The following is a 24,305-nucleotide window of genomic DNA, read 5'->3' as shown; positions in this document are numbered from 1 at the left end:
CCCTACAATTTTTATTTATTTATTTTTTGAGACAGAGTCTCACTCTGTCGCCCAGGCTGGAGTGCAGTGGCCGGATCTCAGCTCACTGCAAGCTCCGCCTCCCAGGTTTACACCATTCTCCTGCCTCAGCCTCCCGAGCAGCTGGGACTACAGGCGCCCGCCACCACGCCCGGCTACTTTTTTTGTATTTTTTTTTAGTACAGACGGTGTTTCACCGTATTAGCCAGGATGGTCTCGATCTCCTGACCTCGTGATCCGCCCGTCTCGGCCTCCCAAAGTGCTGGGATTACAGGCTTGAGCCACCGCGCCCGGCCCTACAATTTTTATTTAGAAAAATTTAAACCTACAGAAAAGTTAAAAGACTAGTATAACCTAGATTAAGGAGATAAAGATGTAACTCCTTCACCTAGATTCCGCTACCGCCAGTCTTTGGCCCATCTGTGTTCTATCTATCTACTCATGCCCCCACACACATACACATATGCAAGCACATTTTTCTGAACCATCTGAAAGTAGGTTGCAAACATCATGACATTTTAACCCTAAATACTTTAACACACACCTCCTAACTAAAAGGACACTGATCTACATAACCACAACACTATTACCACACCTCAGAAATTTAACACTGAATAGCATTTTCTAATCAACAGTCCATATTCAAATTTCTCCAACTGTATCGAAGATGTCTCTTTTTTTTTTTTTTTTTTTTAAAGATGGAGTCTCAGCCAGGCGCGGTGGCTCAAGCCTGTAATCCCAGCACTTTGGGAGGCCGAGACGGGCGGATCACGAGGTCAGCAGATCGAGACCATCCTGGCTAACAAGGTGAAACCCCGTCTCTACTAAAAAATACAAAAAAAAAAAAAAAACTAGCCGGGCGAGGTGGCGGGCGCCTGTAGTCCCAGCTACTCGGGAGGCTGAGGCAGGAGAATGGCGTAAACCCGGGAGGCGGAGCTTGCAGTGAGCCGAGATCGCGCCACTGCACTCCAGCCTGGGTGACAGAGCCAGACTCCGTCTCAAAAAAAAAAAAAAAAAAAAAAAAAAAAGATGGAGTCTCATTCTATTGCCCAGGCTGGAGTACAGTGGCACAACCACTGCTCATTGCAGGCTCAACCTCCTGGGTTCAAGTGACGCTCTGGCCTCAACCTCCTGAGTAGCTGGACGACTACCGACAAGTTCCACCACACCCGGCTAATCTAGATTCTTTTTGCTCAGGCTGGTCTTAAACTCCTGGGCTTAAGCGATCCTCCCATCCCAGCCTCCCAAAGCGTTGGGATTACAGGCATGAGCCACCACGCCTTAATATGCCTTTTACAGTTGTTTTTCTTTCCTAAACTAGGATCAGATGGTAGATCACGCACTCCGCTATGTCTCTGTAGACTTCCTTTGTTTGGAACCATACCCCTGCCTTTGATTGACTTACTTAGTTTTTCGATGTCTGTCATTTTTTAAGAACATCAAAATGTTCCTGAGGACATCAGACAACTGGATTTGTCTAACCGCTTCCTCATGGTAAGGTTCTGGTTAGGCTTTCTGGCAGAAACAACCTCAGGGTGGTGTGTGCTTCCCACGGTTCCATGTCGGGAAACACACCGGGGCAGTCTGTCCTGTATGGGTCCCTCTGTTGCGAAGGTGACTTTCTCCTTTGTAACGAGTAACTGGGGAGTGACACTTTGAGACCATGTGAATAATATGGTCCTGTTTCCTAAAACCTTTCACCCAAGGCTTTTAGCATTTATTGACGGCCCTTGTCTGTACTGTTACCTGGATGACTCTTTAAGTCTATCATTCCTTCCTTCCATTTCACAGCTCTGGGATACTTCTGTAAAAACAGCCCACCCTCACCCACTGTTAGGTATCACAAAGGATTCATATGTACATAGCTTTCTTTTTTTTTTTTTTTGAGACAGAGTCTCTCTCTGTTGCCCAGGCTGGAGTGCAGTGGTCTCGATCTCCTGACCTCATGATCCGCCCGCCTCAGCCTCCCATAGTGCTGGGATTACAGGTGTGAGCCACCGTGCCCGGCCTGTACATAGTTTTTTGAAAAACAATAATACTATGTGAAGTACTATACGAAACACACTCCCAGTGGGTGCAGTGGCTCACACCTATAATCCCAGCACTTTGGGAGGCTGAGGCAGGTGAATCACCTGAGGTCAGGAGTTCGAGACCAGTGTGACCAACATGGTGAAACTCCATCTCTACAAAAAATACAAAATTAGCCAGGCATGGTGGTGCGTGCCTGTAGTCCCAGCTACTTTGGAGGCAGAGGCAGGAGAATTGCTTGAACCCGGGAGGTAGAGGGTGCAATGAGCCAAGATTGCACCATTGCACTCTACCCTGGGCAACAAGAGCAAAACTCTGTCTCAAAAAAAAAAACAAAAAACCACACTCCTGCTTCCCCCAGGGTCAGAGGCAGGACTTGGGGGAGATACCACCCCACCATCACTCCCCTAGAAGGACCACTGAGGGTACCTCAGGATTTGTCTGCCTTCACTCGTACCTCAGATTTGCGGGTTTCCTTTGAATGCTGGCTAGGCTGCATTTGTAAGTGTGTAAGCAGAAGTTAAATGTCCTAAAAGTGTGTCAACCACCCACAAAGTGTTTTCAGACAGCTCCCACAGGCTCTGGAAGTGGAAGGCTGATGCTGCAGAGCTGATGCCTTTGAAAACACAATTTAGGATGTTCTCTATCTAAAGGGGAGCGGGAGCGGCTTTCTACACCAACTACAGTTTATGTTTTTAGAAACACTGATGAGTTCTTACATCTGCAAAGCTCTTGTGAAGAACTGATTTCTTTAAGTGCCCTGCAGTGGGAGATACATGTAGGCACGGGCTGCTCGAGCTTCACAGACAGGCCTTGTAAAAAATTTAACGCTCATTGGCTTAGTAAATTCAACCAGCAAACACTAAGACTCTAAAGACTCTAAAATAATGTGTGATGTTCATGAAACTCACTGTGAGTCCAAACACACTGCAACAGTGAGTGACGAAGGACGCCGGCAGACTGTCATTGTGTCTTCAAGGTTCTATTTCCTACTTAGGTGACCTAGCTCTGGACAACAGGCTAAGACACAATCTTCCGGTCTCCCACTAATGCGTGTTGTTGGGGGAACCTCACTGATGGCCAACCGCTGCCCAATACTCCTTGTTTTCTCTCCCCCAGATTTAACTCAGCCATTTCTTTAGGCTACCACAGTGAATAAGGAGAAAGAAAGGCAAGTCCTGGTCTAGGAAGAGAGAACTGGACTGCTTGCTCCAGTCCCACTTAGGGGCTGTCCAATCCGCGTGGGTCAGTTCAGCAAGCTGAGCCTCAGCTGCCCCGCCTAGAAAATGGCTGGGAGAACCATGCTATGTACATCATGAGGTTGTTGCTAAGATCAAATGAGACCATGTATGTGACAAATATCTTGAGACCTACAAATCTCAGTATTCTTGAGATTCTATAAATCTCACTTACCCTGGTGAAGTAAGAACTGGTATGATGGCAATTAGGCAGAGAAGTGACTTCAATGTCTCTGTACTCTCCTCCTCCATCATATCTCATTCTCTGCCCCCGCCCCACCCTGGGAGAGGTCGCAGGGAAGCAGCAGAGCCTCCATTTCCCTGGAGCACAGTCAGCCAGCTACATCAGATCAACAGGAGATCATGACCCACCAAGACTCGGCAGAGGATTCTGTTCTGTCTGCTCTTAGGACTTAGATGTAGCTTCATTTTATTCCTTTAAGCTAATTAGGGCAAAAGAATTGCTAAAGTCAGTTCTGAAAGACACTCAACGGTGAGGCCTTGAAGGCCCTGGGCCTGACAATTGGCTGCCTCCATGAGACCTAGGAGTACAGATGGAAGGCAGCTTGCTCAGGTGCCAGCCTGTCAGTTGGATTAAAATGACTCATTTATTTACCCAAGAACCTCACAAAGTGCTTTTACTAACAGGGAGAGGGGGCCTGCCGTCTCTCTGAGAAGGGACGCAGCACACTCGCCTCTGACGCCTTCCCGGCCTGCCAAAAGTCATTATTGCCGTGTGTGGAAAGCCATCAGCAGGGTCCAGGCCCCCGTTGTCCGGGTGACAGATTGGGCTGCGTAATCAGAGGAGGAAGGAGAGAGTGCAGAAGCTGTCAGAGGCGAGAGATCTTGGCTGGAGCCGCCAAAAAACTGGCAACATGAGTTAGCGTAACTGAGTAAACAGCAAACAATCTCCAAATGATCTTTCCGTTAACACAAACAAAATAAAATGAAAAAGATAAACTTCACCTAAAAAGCATACCCCAGAGAAAAGCACGAAAGTCTACATTTATGTGGGGCACAGAACTGACATTCTGTGACTCTCACAGCCTTATCTCCTTTGTCTCCTAGCCTCCTGGCATGGTAGAAATTTCCCAGGAGGAGAGGAAATTAAGAACTGCACAGACAGAACAGTATGCTTCAAGCGGAAAAAAATACTGAGAAGGTGGAGGAAAGCAGCACAGGTGATCTAGGTGCATCTTCCGAAAAAGAAATGCGTGCGCTGGACAGCCAAGGAGGACGCCGAGGGACAGTCGGCACCCAGCAGGGGCTGCGGGTAGCTTCTTTCTGGGAAAAAGGTGACTGCACTCCATCCAGGGACAACCAAGGAGAGCCACCAGGAGACCAACAGAAAACCTAGTACCAGCCTGAAAATCAGGTGGCTCGGAAACTCCATTTTCCGGCCAGTCAGTGGTACTTCTGTTTATCAACTCATCAGCATAATGATGGTATTAAAAACCAGGTTCCTTTCCTCTGGCTTAGGGTGAGCTCTTCACTATAAGCAGGAGGAAATAACACTTTACACATAATCCAGTGTCTGATATCTGATCCCTTTGGTTGCTTAATTCCACTTGGGAAAGTGGGCTTTGAACTTCCAATGCTTCGTTTCTGCTCATCCCTACTTCCTACTTACCTTGGCTTTTTCTTAGATCTAGTTTCCCAGAAGACACAAAATTACATTGTGAATGTGTGAGGATTCCTCGTCTTTCACAAACTGATTTCTTTTGCTCCCAACTAAGCTTTGCCTAGACTCCATCTTACCATAGTCACACCTTTACTCAACAGCCACAGTACACAAGCCACGTATCAGGGCTTGAGAGCTGCAAGATAATTAAAAAGGTCCCTGCTTTTGAGATGTTTATAATTAAAATGAAATAAAACACACACATGCACCCTTAACAGTTCCTAGCAGGAAGGAAAATGAGGTGGGGGACTTTGTAACAGTAAAGGAAATAGCATAATTGTGAACTTTTGTGTGGGCACATCACTATTTCCAAATTTTCATAAAGACATTCATTCTGGCCTTGTTAAAAGGATCTCGGGATGATAAATTAAAATGGCAAAAGGCACAGTATAAAGGGGGGAAAATCCCCACGTAACGATTAACAACACGATTCCTCTTTATCAAAAGAAGCCAGCTCTCCATCTGTCTCGTCCTGAAGTGGCCCTCGTTCCTCATTAACACCAAGGAGGCTCCTGGAGAGCGTTCAGATAGCCTGGCAAGCAACAGGCTGCTTAAAAGGATGCAGAGTGGCAGCATCTCCCCCGACCCAGGCATGATCTATTACAGCGTGTGCGTCCCACTCGCCCCAAAGCTCTCATATGCCAGAAGCGTCAGCTAGAGCAAACAAGCATGGCAGAAGGGGCAGGAACACCAAGAGAAGCGAAGGACTTCCCATGACTGGGAACCTGCGCTCCTGCTCTGGCCCAGCAACCGAGAGAAAGGAACCCCACGCAGCTCTTCTCCAGTCATCTTCACTACACAGCAAAGAGAGCTCCCAAAAGATCAGCAAACTGAAGTGACCTGGACTAGAAAATGAACAAAGACTGAGGGCTTTAGACAAATCAGGCTGTGGGCGAGGGAGTTTTCTTTACATGTGGCACCCGGGACTGGCAGGGCGCAGAGGGCTGGGAGGTACTGTGCTTTGCCAAGACAATGGCATTCTTTGTCTAGCTGATACCATGTGCCTGCAGGTATCATCAGATAGACAGAACAAGGAAAGTGATCGTATGCTTTTGACCTCACCAAGAATTATATTAACTATTTCAGAAAGAATAATCTTCTCTTCCATGCAGAGCTACTAAAAATACAAACAGCGGAACTTCAGATACCTGGAGTTTTCTTTAAGGCTTACAGCTCACCCGTGTCTGTAAAGCGTTTGCATACTGGGAGACTCAACAATTTCCGAGGGATAAATCCAGCATGTTATGGGTCAAAGATAAAATATTCTGTTCCTATCATAACCTGAACTCCACCCCAAAGGTTCCTACTGCTTTCTATTTTGACAGTCCAGAACATTCACTTCTCAGGTAACACCAGAGGAATGAAAAACCCATTCCCAGTGAGCAAGTCTATTAATGTCTGTCTTTAGAAAAACACACACACTGGTAGCCCTCAACATCGAGTTTCTTGGGCCCCATCTATTGCCCCCAATTCAATCTACAAAACCAAGCACCTACTGCGTGCCTGCTCTGTGCTAGACACTGGGATAGAAATGCAAACAAATCACAGTCCTTGTCTTCACGATGCTTACAACTGGCTGGGAAGGTACCTAGACCAGGCGGGATAAGCATTACGGCGAAGAAATGAAGGGTGCACTGGGATGGCCTCGTGGGGAAGAACAGGGGGCTCCTGAGTTTCATTTCTCTGAAGACATAAAATTTAAGGGGACACCTAAGGATGGTTTAGTCAAAATCATGGTAGTGTTCCAGGCAGAGGGACTAGCATGAACCAAGGCTCCAAGGCCAGAAAAAGCCAGATGATACATTCGAGGACTGAAAGAGGGGGCTGTTTGGCTGAAGGGTAGGGAACAAGGGGGAGTAGGGTGAAAAGAGACAAATAGGGGTCAGGTTCCACAAAGTATTGTTAGATATAATAAGGACTGTTGACAAGTTTTTCTTTTGAGACAAGGTCTCACTCTGTTGCTCAGGCTGGAATGCAGTGGTGCAATCACAGCTCACTGTAGCCTCGACCTTCTAGGCTCAAGTGATCCTCCCGCCTCAGCCTCCTGAGTAGCTGGAACTACGGGCATGTGCCACCATGCCTGGCTAATTTTTAGTCCTTAACTTTTTTTGTAGAGACGGGGTCTTGCTATATTGTTGCTCAGGCTGGTCGTGAACTCCTGGGCTCAAGCGATCCTCCCACCTCGGCCTCCCAAAGTGGTGGGCTTGTAGGCGTGAATCACCGCACCTGGCCCAACAAATTTCTTTAAGTAGATTATTTAGAATTTATCTTCACCATAGGCCATGCATAAAGCTGGCTTTAGAACAAGCTTGAACATGTGACTCGTGGATGGGCCTCATAAAGGGAAGGACTTGGTCAGACACAGATCTCCTCAGGAGGCAAGCATTCCATGGTGACAGCTCTCAGGCCTGAATGAGTGTCAGCAGAGCCACTGTTTGCCTCGCACACATGAGAACCAACACTGTGATAAGCAGGTTACCAACAAGCCCCCTCTTGCAGGTGAGCACACATATATATACACACAAGAAACCATGCTGCACTCATACAGAAACTCAACACTTAGACAGAAAAGTCTCCATTGCCTTTAATAGTGAATATGGAATACAAGTTCCTTAAAAAGTAATTGCATCAAATGTGGCCTAGATGGGCATTCAAACAGCTTAGTATCTTTGTTTCTACCCAGCACTTGTTCACTGGATTGACTAAATTTATAGTACAATTTCATTACTGTATATATAGGAACTTCTCCATTAACCAGCTGGGGATTAAGTTACATCATCCAAGATGGAACAGAGAAGGCATTTTAATCTTTGGAGATAGCAACAACTACGGTAAAGTGAATCCCCGGGCGGTGGGGACAGAACACTGAAGGTGTGAGTTTTTAATCTCGAAAGAGCACAAGAGGCATGAGTTTAAAAGGTCAGTGTTGTGCTGGAGGAGGCAGCTATCCAGGACTGCAGAGCCTGAGGCTGAGGGAGCTGGCCCTGAAATCACAGGGCAAATGACAGTCAGAGACAACAGCAAATAAAATTGGCCCAAATGCACCAATTTTCCTTTAAGAAAAGGTGAGCAGAGGCGAGCAGAGTCATTTTGTTGTGGAAAGACTTTCTCAGCTCTAATTACTCCCGATAGCTGTAATTTACAAGTTTTGGGTGGATAGAAATCTCCAAGATTCACACATTTTCAGACCAACAGCTGCCACTATTAGTGAGCAAATTGCCAAGTCTTCTGCACGGTGGTGGCTGGCTATCTGTGGCCCTGTCAGGTAACAAGAAAGAAGTGCAAAGAGGCCAGCCCCAGCAAGGGGCCCCTAGTGTTCCTGAGCCCTGTAGGACTGACCACAGGACAAACTGTCAAGAGACAAAAAATTACACAGCCATCACAGAAATGTACCAGCCTTCGCATGGAGGACAGGACGATACGTACCGTGCAAAGAAGGACGCCTCTCCTGGAATGTGAAAATTCCTGAAACACTGCTGTTCTTTCCTACAAAAACAAGGAAAAATAGAGCTTTACAACTCAGAGACAAACTCCAGCAAGGTAGGCTTAGATCTCCCTAGCTCGCTCCATCTCCTACTGCTAGAGCTATTTTCAGGCACAGAGAGGCTTGCCAGGAAAGAGGAAGAAGTGGATTCTTTATATCTTCTAAGATGACCCTGTACTTACAGGACCAGACTTGAGGCTACGGTGAAGTAGCAGGGGTTGTGAGGGTGCACATTTCTGGGAGACAGTACCAGGGGAGGCACACTCTCCAGGAATGGCCAAAAACAAGAACAGGAAGGTGCAAGCTCCTGCGTGCAGCGTTCCAAACCTGTGTGCAATGTATTCTAAACATTCTCCTACAAGTGCTCTGAAGGAATAAAGAATCACCAACCTTCTCTACAGGCAGTTTTAAAAAAGATTAGATACGGCTGGGCGTGGTGGCTCAAGCCTGTAATCCCAGCACTTTGGGAGGCCGAGGCGGGCGGATCATGAGGTCAGGAGATCGAGACCATCCTAGCTAACATGGTGAAACCCCATCTCTACTAAAAATACAAAAAAAAAAATTAACCGGGTGTGGTGGCGGACGCCTGTGGTCCCAGCTACTCGGGAGGCTGAGGCAGGAGAATGGCGTGAACCCGGGGTGTGGAGCTTGCAGTGAGCCGAGATTGCGCCACTGCACTCCAACCTGGGCCACAGAGCGAGGCTCCATCTCAAAAAAAAAAAAAAAAATTAGATATTTATAAAACTATGTATTTTAATTGGAGAGAAAATATATTTGCATTAAAGGAAGAAAATAAAATACCACTCAAGGCAAACCACCACTACCACTGGGAATACTTTGATGTTTCCCGAGTTCCCCTTTGATGCATCACATAACCAAATATGTAGCTTTCCAAAAACATGGCACCCTACTATTTATACTATTAACATGCTCTTAGATAGCAACAGAATATGAACATCTCTTCATGCCAATAAGTATTCAAAGACCAGGTCATCTGTTGTGGTGAAACAGTACTCAGCTAAATGGATGCGCCATTATTTATTTGACCAATGTTGTATGCAATGAAGGTTGTCTCTGATTTTTTTTTTTTGAGACAGGGTCTCATTTTGTCACCCAGACTCACTGCACAATCTCAGTTCACTATAACCTCCACCTCCCGGGTTCAAGTGATCCTCCCACTTTGGCCTCCTGAGTAGCTGGGACTACAGGCATGCACTATGATGCCTGGCTAATTTTTGTATTTTCTGTTAGAGACGAGGTTTTGCCATGCTGCCCAGGCTGGTCGTGAACTCGAGCTCAAGCAACTCACCAGCCTCAGCCTCCCAAAGTGCTAGAATTACAGGCGTGAGCCACCGCGCCCTGCTGATTTTGTAATATTGCAATCAATGCTGTGACAAACATCTCTGTAAATAAGTCACTGTGTAGATTCTTAATTACTCTTAGGTTAAATTCCTAGAAACAGACTTGCTGGACCAAAAGGTGGGCATCCTAGAATGCTTTCAGTATGAGTCTGCAACGGTGCCTTCTGAACGCTCTTCAGTCATGATGCTCTATGCACTTGAGTTGGTCACATTCACCCGTCAGCAGCAAATACAAAGAAATAGAACCAAACTACCCAAAATCTGGAAAAAAGTAAAGTCTCTGTTGCTTTGGCACAGTCACTGTGTGCTATAGTATGTCTTTCTGGACTTTCATGTGCGTAGATTTTGTCCATGGCTGGAAGCCCAGGGCACACCTCACTGAGTACACTGGATAAAGACATACAAACAACAAACATTCATTGAGTGCTCACCACGTACCAGACACTGGCTTAAGCACCTCACACGTCTGAACTTCGCTAATCCTCACAACAACCCTATGTGTAGGTATTATCATCACCCCATTTTCCAGAAGAAAAAAACTGAGGCACAGACAGGTTAAGGAACTTGCCCAAAGGACACACACACATGGTAAAGGGCCGGAATGATATCCGAACCTGGGAACTGTGTTCCTGAGTCAGTGCTCAGACCCTCAAAAGGACAGATCCATTTGTCCAGTCTGCTGCATGGTCTTTATAAATGATCATTTTTAACGGCTGTATCTTAGAATCAGAATCAGAAAAAATCAAAAAGTTCATAAAAGCTTACGAAACACCTTAAAGACTAGTTATGATGTATTCAGATTTGAGGCAAGAAAAAAAAAAACCTACCAAACTCTGGGACTTTCATCACAACTACCATGCAAATAGTAACTTCTATGCAATGCTCAGAAACTTACTTAGAATCATGTCAGTCATCATCACAACTACCCTGCAAATAGTAACTTCTATCCAATGCTCAGAAACTTATTTAGAATCATGTCAACCATCTAAGGAGACCATGCTAAGGCCTTGTAGGATAGTGGCCAGGGTAATAAGTCAGGAAAACTTAAGTGGGACAGTTTCAGCTTAGTCTGGAACAAGAAACTTACCCCTAATACTTAGAAAATAAAACACAGGGATACTATAACCTCCTGTCTTCCACTGCAAAAGCTAAATACTACACAGACATTCTCCTTTTTAAACTACAAAAACACAATTTTAATTATTAAAAAAAAACTTTTAAACTATAAAAACAGAACTATTTCTGAAAGACAGATAAAAACAATAATAATAAAGGAGCTTAACATTTACTGAGCACTTCCTGTGTGCTACGCCCTGGAGAGCGCTGTCTGCATTAACTGAGTCAACCCTAAAGGAAGTACAATTATCATCCCCACTTTAGAGACATGGAAACTAAGTCACAGAGAAGTTAAATATTTACCTGAGATTACACAGCCAGCAAATGACAGCCAGGACAGGACCACAAGCAGTGTGCCCCCAGAGGGCACAGCTATAAACAGCATGCTAGACTACTCCCCTGTTACAATGTGAGATGAACAGCTTCTGTATAATGAAGCTATAGACTCTTGTGTGTGATCTATTATAGCGAATTCCTAGACTATTCTGAGTCCATACCCAGCTTCCCCCAATCGCTTGGATTGACGCCGCAGAACACTTCTGGTAAAAACAGACTCACAGGATTAGTAAACAAAGCTTAAAACAAAAACAAAACCCCAAACCATTAATGGTATTACAAAAATAAAATCAACAAGTTTGATTGAATCAGGGATCCGAAGGTAAAGACCAAGAGTTTACCTAATGCACAAGGGCTGGAATATCCAGGGATTTCTATATAATCTTGTGGCAAATAACCTGTGTCCTTGAGTGACCTTGAGCAAGTTCGCTTTTCTGGGCCTCTATTTACTTCAGTATTAAAACAAAAGAGCAAAAGCAAAGAGAGGTTGGACTTGTTTAGGATCGTGTCAAACCTCTGGTGTCCCTTTTAGCTCTAAAAATGTTATGATCTTTTAAGCTGGCTCAAATCAAATCTCATTCCGATTTCTAGTTTTCTTTCCCACTTTCTAATTTGCGAAGCTGCCTGGTACCCTCTCCTCTAGGGCAAAATGGCTCCTACTTCCGAGTCTTGCTCGTCCTTTCTTTCCCAATTCCAGTGAGCGTATCTCACTCCCGTACTCCACCCCGACTCCCTACCAAACGGCCTAGTTAAGAGTGGAGGAATGCGGTGGCTCAAGCCTGTAATCCCAGCACTTTGGGAGGCCGAGACGGGTGGATCACGAGATCAGGAGATCGAGACCATCCTGGCTAACACGGTGAAACCCCGTCTCTACTAAAAATACAAAAAAAAAACTAGCCGGGCGAGGTGGCGGGCGCCTGTAGTCCTAGCTACTCGGGAGGCTGAGGCAGGAGAATGGCGTGAACCCGGGAGGCGGAGCTTGCAGTGAGCTGAGATCCGGCCACTGCACTTCAGCCTGGGCGACAGAGTGAGACTCCGTCTCAAAAAAAAAAAAAAAAAAAAAAAAAAAAGAAAGAGTGGAGGAATGCGATTCACACAGCTAAGTCCCTAAAATAGAGGAAATGTTGTACTCTTCTTCGTGAACGGAAATCTTACTCCGTGCCGAGAAAGAACTGGGAGCCCGCAGCCCCTCTGGTTCACAGTACCCTCTCCCAACCGAAAGTGTTCTGAGTGCAGCGCTGTGTCTTGTTGACAATGACAGCAGCCGTGCTCAGCAGTACCATATGGGATCCACAATTTAGCTCCATTAATGCTCTTAATTTGAAGACATCAAGCCCTAATTACACACTGGGTACTAAAAAGGCAAAACCCTTCCCTGGTGCCAGCTACTTAGTGGTACTCTGTTGCCTTAACAGCTGGTTGAGGTAGATTCAGGCCAAGTCGGGGCCTGTGAGCTCTCTCGGGTGGAAGAGACCAGCTCCCGGAGCAAAAGCAAATGGGAACAATAGACTCTCCTTGCCCACATCAATCCAGCAGTGTGATCCCCTCTAGTTCCAGTGGGTCCCCCATTTTCGTCTAATTCTTGACTTGCCCAGTGGAGTGTGCAAGGGTCGTAGCCATTGCTGAGCCTAAAGAACAGGTTTGCTGGACTCAGGTTCGTCCCGATCTCCACGTGGGGCCACGGTGCTGTCGCTGCACAGGGAGATCAGTGCTCACCTCCTGCTCCATGTTGCCATGCAGCCGTAGGAATTTTAATCGTGTGGAGGCAGATGGCAACTGCCCTGATGCCGGCGCCCCTGAGCTGCTCAGCAGGGTCTGTAGGAAGAGGCTGTAGTGGAACTCCACCAGCTCGCAACTTGAGAAAAAGACAACCATCTTCTGGTCTTTCTCAAACTACATGATACAAAGGGAGGAAAAACCCACATATTTTAAGATTACGTGACGCCAAAATGAGTATTTCTCTAAACTATACAGTCATGCTGACCCCCATTTGGAAATAAAGGTGACTATCTTTGAATTATTTTAAAAAACAAAAACAGTGATACTGCACTCTACAAAGAATGCAGGAGAGGAAAACGACACAACTATCATTTCAAACGGGTTTCCCTTATCTGACAAAAATAAACACACTTCAGAGCACAGCTGGGTGGGAGCTCCATTCCCTTTATTCATCCAGGGCTTGTCACAGCAACACTACCTGGCTGAGACCCTACACATGCAGAAAATCTTCACCCTGAAGCCCTTCCACTTACTATCTTCTCACGTCAGAGTCATCACAGAAGTCTAGTAAATAAATGCACAAATGCCAGGACTCTTGGAGAAACATGAGCACAAGCCCCTATGTCTGCCTCACATCCAGCTGTTCCCGCCACCTGTGATGTGCCTACTATCAGTCCCAGGAAAGGTATCGAGGACAGATTTCAAGCTGAACATCATGGCTACCACTGACCTCTGATTCTTTACCATAATCCTAAAACTTGACTGAAAGGATGTACATCAAAGTTTACATCCAGAATGCAGACATAAGTTGGAAAACCTCTGATTTTTGGTGTCTTAACTCATTGCTACCAATGGCTTAACACAAGAAAGCAGGCCTTTCTTCACCGGATCAAGTTGGCACTAGCCCACAGTCCCACCTTGCATTTCTGAAGGATGAAGGCCGCTAGGCAGACAAGCCTCAGTTTGCTGGGAACCACAGTCACGTGCTGCTCGAGACTCTCTGGTATTGCAAAGTTGTCCAGCTCGTCGCCAGTTCGTGGAGGACAGACCTCCCGGACTGCTTTGTCCTTTGGGTTCAACTGGTCATGGCTCTTGTCCAGGACTGAAATACTGACTGGATCATGCAAACTGATATCAGCTAGCCGCGTTACACCTTGGATAAAAGTGAGAAGGGCAAAGCAGACAACAAACACACTGTGAAACTAGTCACAAAAGCATACCCCCTATACACCCCCACCCATGAATGTTAGGACTATGTATGTTAGTTACCCCATGGGTATCACCAAGTCCCAGCACTGATCTGCCCTACTGCTAACGTGTGTGTTGCGGGGAGATCTACCAAAACTTCTTCCCACAGCCTAATAACCAATCTGTACCAACGTTCTATAAACACTCACCTATGGAACAGCGTCCAAAAGACAGCAACAGATACTGCGCCCACTTCCACCTCCCAAAAGGGTTCTTTGATCAAGTTATGGTAAACCTTGGATTTCAAAGGTTTCACAAAAGCTTCTTTGCTCTAAGCAGCCCTCTCAGGGCCTTTATTATGTTAATGTGCCCTGAGAATATCCAACGGAGGGATGTGGGGTATTTCTCAAACTTTCTTGACCACAGAATCCCTTTTTCATGAATCATCCCTCAAAATTTAGAACATGGGGACTGTGAGGGGTCACATGCATGGCATCTGGTACATGCACATCACAAGGTGGCCTAGTAAACCAAGGAAACCAGACACGAGAATGTGAAAGCTGCACTGCTGGTCAATGACTCACTGTGTGGGGTGATTCTGGTAGAGTGATGCAAATTTTCCAAGCCTTCGTGTTCCCACCGATAAAAGAGAGCTAAGAATTTCTATTGCATATGGATGGAAGACAGAGAAGAGCTTCATTGATATATTTTTTAAGTTCAATAGCTCTATAGGAGGAAGAGTGATTACATCAAAAATGCACTCAGATAAGAGGTCATCATCTTCAGTGCAAGGGCCCTGCTCTCTGTGGGCTGCAAGTGCAAAAAAACCTCATGAAACCACCAAGCCAATGGCAGCCAGTCTTTTCTCGTCCTCATCCCTGCCCTTTCTCCCTTTCCCCATGTGCTGGGGAACATATCTGTCTTGGATGACTTGAAGAGCGAAGCTGGGAGTGCTGAACATACAGTTTGAAAAGGCAGTCTTCTAAGGACATCTCCCTCCCTGCCCCTCACCTCCCTGAGGTTGAGAATCACGGCAGCAAACAACCAAGATTAAATCTAGGTCCTTCCTCTTCATTAAGAACAAAGAAGGACCCATCACTTCTTTCCAACTCACCTTCTGTGAGTGTCGCTGATAGTAAGACGTTCTGTCGTTTCTGGCATTCAGCGTTTACAGCATTAAGTATCACTGTGATGTCCCTTTCAAAACCCAAATCCAAGATTCTGTGGTTGTAAAAAAAAAAAAAAAGACATTTTCATCTATATGAAGAGCAAATGTGGTCTAACGGGCCACAGAAGTTGCAACAAGGAGAGCAGAAACAGCCCTTCTCTTCTACCTGTCATCATCCTGGGACGAGGCTCACCTGTCTGCTTCATCAAACACCAACCACCGCAGCCGACTAAAATGAATGTTCTTTGTGGATTTTATATGATCCACCAGGCGTCCAGGAGTTGAGATAAGGATATTTATTCCTTTGCGGAGTCTGTTTAAAATTATATATCATAAAAGAAAGTAAATCAAACAGGGCTACGCCAATAGAAAACACAGGAAAAAGGCAAAAGAGACAGACTCATTTCATGTACAGTACAAACGTGCCATAGCCTGAAATCATGACAAAACATAAAAACTGGGTAGAAAGCTGTGCTTGAGTCTTTCCCCGTACTGTGAGATGCAACTGTTACGATCTGAAATTACATTAAAATCATAAAACCTTAACTTTGAAAGGAATCATAACTACATAATCCAACGCTCTTTATCTGATTCACAAATCCTTTCTAGAACCTTCCAAAGAGATTGTAGTCTAGCCTGTTCTTGAAGGTTTCTGTGCTAGGGAATCTAGTATCTGAGCAAGTTATCCCATGCCAGTGTGCTTCAATTGCTAGGACACTTTTTTCTTATGCTAAGCCCTTTACATAACTTCCATACAACGGGGCTCAAAGCTTTGTCCCATGGGTTATATACAATAAATCTAATTTCTCATTCCCCAAACAACCATTTTCCTATTAGTCCATAGTAATAAAGGCTTTCAATTTTTAGCACATTTTTTTTTTCTTTGTAGAGATGGGGTTCTCGCTATGTTGCCTAGGTTGGTCTCAAACTCCTGGTCTTAAGTCATCCTCCTGCCTTGGCCTCCCAAAGTGCTGGGATTACAGGCATGAGCCACTGCACCCAGCCTAGCTGGATATACTTTCCAGCTTCCCTTGCAGTTAAGTATAGTCATGCTTCTGTTTTAGCAATGGGATAAAAGGGTAAAGGCAACATGCCAATCACACAAGCACCTTCAGAGGGACCAGGTATGATTATCTCTGTACCTGCTGGCAAGAAATTAGACGCAATGGTTGGAATGCCTGCAACTATCTAAGACTATGAGGTAACCTTACAAATGGAATCCTTCCATAGTGGCACAAAAAGACAGAGTTTGGTCCCCGACACTGCAACACCAGGCCAGCCTTGGACTGGCTCTGTCAGATTTCTTAAATGTGGAAGTAAAATAAAACTTGTGTATTGTTTGTGCCACTGTTATTTCTTGTTATTTACAGCTGAGTCGAATCCTAACCAATGCTTTGAGGTTTCAGGTTTCATATTTACTTCTTGGTTATAGACTACATGCATCATTATTGAGTACTGGTTATTAAGCTGTAATACAATAAAAATGTTTTCAAAAGAATGAAGACAATTTGAGATTTACTTGTTGCAACAATTTTCAACTGACACTCATTATAAATTTTAATAAAGAAAGGAATAAACATATTTGGTTGTAAAAAGCAAGTCCCAAAGCATTATATGAGTTAATGATCTTGTTTTTGTAAAACGAAACAACAAAACCCCAAACTCTCAATGTACACAAAAGCGAGTTGCACCCAGGTGGATGTATACTAAACCAGGGATGCTGTAGGACATTGGGTAGGTGGGAGTTAAGAAGGTGACAGCACTGTTACTAGCAACGTCAGAAGGAAACGTGTTTGTAGGTTTAATATTTTAAAAAACAGCACCGTCTAGAGGTGACCGCTCCCCACTGACTCAATCTGTCCCTGTGCACTGGGACTAGGAAGCAGAGCCTGAGACAAAGCTCTCAGCAGGTTTAGAAGGACTCAGCCTTATGGAACAGGAAGGCAGGACAGATTCAAGAAGGAAATAACAACCAACAAACCTCTTCCTACCTGGCCTTTTCTGATTTTCTCTTCTCTCCTCCCATTAACACTCCAGGCACAATCCAGGTGAAAGGCTACAGAAAGACAGCAGACCACAGTCAGTGCAAAGCCCCTTTACTAACATCAGACACTGATTCCAAATTCCCTTTCCTTAAGGCATGAGAGAGAACTGGCGCTTCTCATTGTATAAGGTGTTATTGTGCAGACACAATTCCTAGGCATTGCTACACCCATGTACACTATCAGTAGTAACTTGAATTATAGGTATATAACTAGCTTCTACCACAGTGAGAGAGAAATGTGAGCTTCTTAAATCATTCAAGTAGCTTCCCTGTCTTTCCCCACAGAGCCTGAATTGAAAACACATTTCAGTAAGTCTACTGCCTTTTTTGGGGTTAAAACCCAAGCAACACCTTTCCCTACTCTCCACCCCTAATAAAAGAAAGAATGGATCAATTCATGATCTAATTTGGTGAGCTGGCTGGCTTCGACTCTGAAACCTTCACTCTCCTTTCTAAACCCTACTTGCAGCTAAGTTGCTTTCCACTGGGTCACCGTCAGGGTATACCTGTGCATTTCTCTATGTGGCTTGCTAGTGACTATGATGAACCAATTATAGGACTTTATCCACCAGGAGTCACTGATAATCCAGCTAAGCTAGAAATGGGTGGGTTTAGAGCAGTAAAAACCTATAAATTACCTAGAGAGAGCAGAGATATCCAGGCAAAAGGAAATAATTCTTATCTCTTTGAAAATAAAGAATAGACTGTGGTATACTAAATCCTTCCTCAAAGTCAGGAAGCAAAATAAAATGGAACTCATGGTTTGCCTTACCTTAAGCAGTTTCTGGACAGTGTCAAAGCTTTGCAGAGCCAGCTGTAAAAATTTCAAAAGTTATAGATGATCAACAGGATCCCTTTTTTTTTTTTAAAAAAAGACAATGTAATGTGATTAGGATCCAAACTTGGACCTGAAGTTAACATTTAAGAAGAAAAAAAATCCTATACACGGAATCTAATATACCTTGTTCTTAGACTGGTTCTGCAACCTGTCAGTTTGGGCAAAGAGTTATAGACACCACGTCTATTTGTCGGACATACACAAAAATAGTGTTTTGTGCTCCCTCTGCTGGCTCAAATTCCCAGAGTGCCACACAGAGCAGTTCAAGTCTATGCTGCACAAAAATGTAAGGGAATAAACCAAAGTAACCTGAATTTGACTCTCCTTAGAAAGAGAAAGAATATGTATGCGAGGTAAGACAGAATAGTGATGCAACAGGGTAGCCTCTGGGAACTTCACTCTAAAGGTGCCATGACTGTATTCTACAACTGTCCCAGGGTATGTGAAGCCCGGGAGATGATGGTCACTCCTCAAGTTTACATCAATAAAACAAAAGCAAACCAACAGCTCCACTGGAGAACAAAGCAAGTGAAAATTAAAGTAGGCTACAACCATTAACAACCTTCAAAAATGCCTCATACAGAATCCCGTTCTTAAAGGATGTATATACAGTTTCCACATATTTAGTATTCATGAAGCATCCTAGAGAAGTTGCAAGTTTGCTGCTGTAAAAATTTTAATAGCTTCTGTGCCTGCTCCTTCATTGGACTGAGCTGAGATAGGGGACTGCAGGCTGTATAAAAGGCTGACTTCAAATCATCTCTGTGATCAATTCTCTGTAAGGAAGTGATCAGCATTTGATATAGAAACCAGATACCCTAATCCGAAGTTGCCACTGTGGGCAAATAAAATAGATTAGATAGAATAGAGTTCCACCAAGAAAGAAAAAAAATATTGAAAAGTTTAACTTTTAGGAACAAGTAACGTTTTTGGTAGCAGTAGCTTCTTAAAAAAATTAAAGGTTCATTTTCAGAGCCAACTGCTTTTGGCTTTGAATTAAGTTGCTTAAAAAAAAAGAAGCCTACAAAAATGCAAGGTTTTTTTTTTTTTAAGCAACTTAATTCAAAACACGACTAAACAGACATTTAATAGTGTCATTGGTTTCTAGACAATAGGAAAATACTTTTCCATGCTTATGATTCTCGGAGACTACTTGAATTTTTCTCCTTGACAAGAACCAGAAGGATGGCTTCCAGGCAAATGGAACTGGTGTGCAGTGGCTTGTGCAGTAGGGAGAAAAATGGTAAAACCACTTTTAAAATCAAAGGGACATTAGTGAAAGCATGTGCTTAAAACTTGCCCCAAAAGGAAGCCTGCTTACCTCTCTCGTTGGTACGAGCACCAGGGCATAGGGGCCATCACTGCGCTGTTAACACACAGGAAAGAAATGCCATGAGCAGGATAAATAAAGGCAGACTCCAAAAGGACAGGACACGGGGTGGCCGGTTGTAGAACATCAGAAGCACTCTCGATGAAGAAAGGGACAAAATAAGGTTGCCACTGATGTGGTTTGGCTATGCACCTACCCACATTTCAACTTGCATTGTATCTCCCAGAATTCCCACGTTTTAGGACGGAGGGCAGGGGGGCAGGGCGGGAGGTGGTAATTGAATTATGGGGGTCGGTTATTCTCGTGATATAATGAGTAAGGCTCAAGAGATCTGATGGGTTTATCAGGGGTTTCCGCTTTTGCTTCTTCCTCATTCTATTTTGCTGCTGCCATGTAACAAATGCCTTTCGGCCAGGCGCGGTGGCTCAGGCCTGTAATCCCAGCACTTTGGGAGGCCGAGATGGGCGGATCACGAAGTCAGGAGATCCAGACCATCCTGGCTAACACGGTGAAACCCCGTCTCTACTAAAAAATACAAAAAACTAGCCGGGCGAGGTAGCGGGCGCCTGTAGTCTGAGCTACTCGGGAGGCTGAGGCAGGAGAATGGCGTAAACCCGGGAGGCGGAGCTTGCAGTGAGCTGAGATCCGGCCACTGCACTCCAGCCTGGGCGACTGAGCGAGACTCCGTCTCAAAAAAAACAAACCCCTTTCGTCCTCTGCCATGATTAGGAGACCTCCCCCAGCCATGTGGAACTGTAAGTCAGATTAAACCTCCTTTTCTTCCCAGTCTCAGGTATGTCTGTATCAGCAGCGTAAAAATGGAGTAATACACCCAACTAACCCCATTATTCTAGAATACTGTTCTAAAGATCCTGGCCCAAACAATCTGACAAGAGAAAGAAATATGATGTATAAAATTAGAAAATAGGAGACAAAATTATTGTTAGCAGATGATGTTATTTTATCTTAGAAAAAAAAAACCGTAAGAGAATTAAAAATCTATTACAAACAAGATAATTTTGTCAAGCAGCTGAATGCAAAATTAAAATATAAAATCAATAACCATCCAGAGGCAGTGGCTCACGCCTGCAATCCCAGCACTTTGGGAGGCCAAGGCGGGCGGATCACTTGAGGTCAGCAGTTCGAGACCAGCCTGACCAACATGGTGAAACCCCGTCTCTACTAAAAACACAAAAATAAGCTGGGCATGGTGGTGGGTACCTGTAAACCCAGCTCTTAAGGAGGCTGAGGCAGAAGAATCACTTGAACCCAGGAGGTGGAGGTTGCAGTGGGCCAAGATCATGCCATAGAACTCCAGCCTGGGCAACAAATGCAAAACTCAGTCTCAAATAATAATAATAATTATTATTATTACTATTATTCAGTAGCCTTCCAATATAAAAAGTTAATAGCAACAAAAAATACGAAAAGAATAAGCTTAGCAAAAAACACACAAAATCTATATGAAGAAAATTTTAAAACATCTCTGAGGGGCATAAAGTAAATTTTGAATAAACGGAAAGATATACCCTATTTCCGGATAAGAAGATGCAATAGTACATATAAGCTAATTCTCTCTAAATCAGTCCATAAATGTAATGTAATTCTAACAAAAATGCCACAAATACATGTATATATAAAATATCATATATAACCAAACAACCTGATTTGAAAGTTCATATGGAAAAATAAATGTACATAAATAACCAAGACATTTATGAAAAACATATCAGATGTTAAAATAATTTAAAGCTGCAGCAATTACAAATAATGATACTGGCACATGAATAGAGATTATAATAGTAAATAGAGTTGAGAATAGAATCAAATAGATACCAAAATTTAGAAAATAATATAAGGACCATTTTATATCAGCAAGAAAAAGATGGTTTAATTCAAAAGTCCTGTGAGAAAAAAATAAAGTTAGGAAAACAAAGCTGGAATTAAGTTGTCCTTTTAATAGATGACATAAAACTCAGAAACCTTAAAAGAAAACACCAATAAATTTTATTACCTAAAAATTTTAAATTTCAGAATGAAAAATAAAGCCTAAACAAAACCAAGAGTCAAATGATAACCTGGGGGGAAAATATGCCACACCTGAGAGAAATAGCTAATTTCCTTAATTTATAGATTTTTAAAAGCCCTGTAATTCAGTTTTTAAAAAAAGACCAATTTGGTCAGGCACAGTGGCTCACGCCTGTAACCCCAGCACTTTGGGCGGCTGAGGTGGGTGGATCACTTGAGGTCAGGGGTTAGAGACCAGCCTGGCCAACACGGTGAAACCCTGTCTCTACAGAAATACAAAAAAGATTAGCCAGGCGTGGTGGCGCATGCCTGTAATCCCAGCTACTCAGGAGGCTGAGACAGGAGAATCTCTTGAACCCAGGAGGCGGAGGTTGCAGTGAGCTGAGATCATGCCACTGCACTCCAGCCTGGGCGAGACAGCAAGACTTCATCTCAAAACAAAACAAAACAAAAAAAACAATTCAAATAGAAAAATGAACAAAGCGCCGGATGTTGTGGCTCATGCCTGTAATCCCAGCACTATGGGAGGCCAAGGCGGGCAGATCACTTGAGGTCAGAAGTTCAAGTCCAGCCTGGCCAACATGGTAAAACCCTGTCTCTACTAAAAATACAAATACCTGTAATCCCAGCTACTCAGGAGGCTGAGGCAGGAGAATCTCTTGAACCCTGGAGGTGGAGGTTGCAGTGAGCCAAGACTGCATCACTCCACTGCAGCCTGGGTGACAGAGCAAGACTCTGTCTCAAAAAAAAAAAAAAAAAAAAGAAGAAACAGAAAGCAGCTGAGAGCACTGGAGGGCATGGGAAAACTGGACCTTCTACACAGCTGCTGGAGGGCACACTGGCATATTCCCTTTCAAGTTTAATGTTGGCATTACCTACTAAAATAAAAATGCAAATTCCACTTACAGAAAGTTCTCCTACAGAGCATATGTGTGCATAAAGAGGTTGTAGAATATTTTACAGACTGTAGAGTATTTAAGTGGCCTTGTTTGTAGCAAAATACTGAATATAATATAAATTCCACCATCCAATAAGAGAATGAGTAATTCACAGTACATACATATATACAATGAAATGCCAGGCAGTCTTCAAAAAGAACAAGGTAGCCCAATATGGTGCTAATTAAGGAGCCCAAAACACATCAAAGGAACCAAAGCAAAGCACAGAACATCCTGCATAACAAAACAACCACTCATTATCAAACCAAGCAAAACAGAAAAAACACTTCGCAAAAAAGTGGTAAGAGGAATTACACATACTCATATTTGCTTGATAGGCACAAATTTCCCTGGGAGGATATACAAGAGGCTAATAACCACCATGGCATCTTGAGAAGCAAACTGCGCCACTAGGGCAAAGTGGGAATAGATGACTTTACTTTTCACTATATATATATTTTTTTGGTACCCTTCAAAATTGTTAAAACATATATGGTACGTTATATTTAAAAAGTATTAATAAAAAAATAGAAGAAACCAAAGTAATCCGAAAAAGGCCCCTAAGCCAACGGTGCCTTGCACATCCAAAGTGCTCAAAGACACTGAATGAATGAAACAAAACAATGTTAGTGCCAAAGCTAAGCACAGAGCTAACAGCAAATTCAATTACAGGTATGGTTTTCGTGTTTTGCATAAGAAACATTTACCCAAAAGAAGAAAAGGATTTGGAATTCAAACCAGAGTCGTCTGTACTCAACATCGACTTTGTGAGACTACACTGAACACAAGCTAGGAATGGTAAATATGCTAGTACAACAGTAGCAATGTGCCATCGTGTGACGTTAGGAAATTCTGACATTTCAAAAGGTGTTACTACATAGAGAAGAAGAAAGAAAAATCAATTCCTCGCAGGGCACAAGTAAGTGAGGGAGGATGGATATGATGCTAAAAAAAAAAAAAAATCAGAGCCAAAATAACTGAAGAGCGTGGACACAGAAAAGCAGTCCGTTCTCATGCCATCACCAAAGTAATTTAAGAATCTGTTGGGTGCCTTAAATTTGCTGTGCCCTCCAGATAAATTTTTTACAGGTCAAATCATTTTACAATGAACTCCAAGGGACTATATTGAGTATTACTTGAAATAAGTGAATTAAATTGAGGCTTGGAAAACTGTGTTTCTGCAGAATATTCCAGTCTTTAATAGAATGACCTGTTCGTGATTTTTTAAAATATTGCAGCAAATAAAAAATGACATGGCTTACTAATGGTTCTGAATATAACCAATCAAATCATTGCCCCTCCAACTAGCCACATGACCACGTTGCTGATGATGGCTAAAGCATGATGTCACCATGCACTGCACGTCGGGTCTCAATACTGCACATGCATTAGCTCAACCCTGATCCCAGCACTTGGAGACAGGCACTGCTATTGTCCCTGTGCCACAGCAAAGACACTGAGGCACAGAGGATGAACGATTTGCCTCAAGTTACCCTCAGACCCAGGATTGAGCACAGCTGCCCACCACACCATTCCCCTGATCATCAAATTCCCCTGTCATCAAATCTCTCTCATCCTCCAGTCACGGATCTATGAAATGAGAGTTAGGCTAGAACTGTATAAGCCATTCCAGCCCAAATAGTCCAAAGAGTCAAATAGCTCAAAGAGTCCAAACTCTTCTACTGGTATAAAGAAAAACCTCTCCACTGGCAAGATGTTCTCCCGGAGTCCGTAAGTGGATGAGACTTTACTACATGATTGTAGTAATTTACATTTATTTTTCTCTATGT

General features: G+C 43.8%; 1 protein-coding gene across 28 annotated transcripts in view; it reads right to left on the bottom strand.

Moving 5' to 3' along the window:
* The window catches only part of DDX31 (DEAD-box helicase 31), a 180,699-nt gene that overhangs the window by 143,526 nt on the left and 12,868 nt on the right, over positions 1–24,305 (bottom strand). For 14 of the 28 annotated variants that reach the window (XR_012424210.1, XR_006692805.3, XM_065529954.2 and 11 more), the window contains 8 exons: positions 19,541–19,585; positions 18,154–18,195; positions 17,329–17,393; positions 15,531–15,650; positions 15,284–15,390; positions 13,899–14,134; positions 12,979–13,155; positions 8,392–8,451 (listed from right to left, as the gene is read on the bottom strand). Coding sequence is in view for 25 of the 28 variants with exons in the window: in XM_065529954.2 (XP_065386026.1) it covers positions 8,392–8,451; positions 12,979–13,155; positions 13,899–14,134; positions 15,284–15,390; positions 15,531–15,650; positions 17,329–17,393; positions 18,154–18,195; positions 19,541–19,585 (852 nt within the window). In the remaining 3 variants the exon portion in view is untranslated. Of the gene's footprint in view, positions 1–7,524; positions 8,224–8,391; positions 8,452–12,978; positions 13,156–13,898; positions 14,135–15,283; positions 15,391–15,530; positions 15,651–17,328; positions 17,394–18,153; positions 18,196–19,540; positions 19,687–24,305 lie in introns of those variants that run through there. The other 14 variants (XR_012424211.1, XM_065529955.1, XM_074016166.1 and 11 more) reach the window with 6 other exon arrangements.

Source organism: Macaca fascicularis, chromosome 15 (genome assembly GCF_037993035.2).
Source record: "Macaca fascicularis isolate 582-1 chromosome 15, T2T-MFA8v1.1".
NCBI lineage: Eukaryota > Metazoa > Chordata > Mammalia > Primates > Cercopithecidae > Macaca > Macaca fascicularis.
The sequence above is the reverse complement of the archived record's forward strand: the minus strand, read 5'-3'. Positions and strand labels throughout refer to the sequence as shown.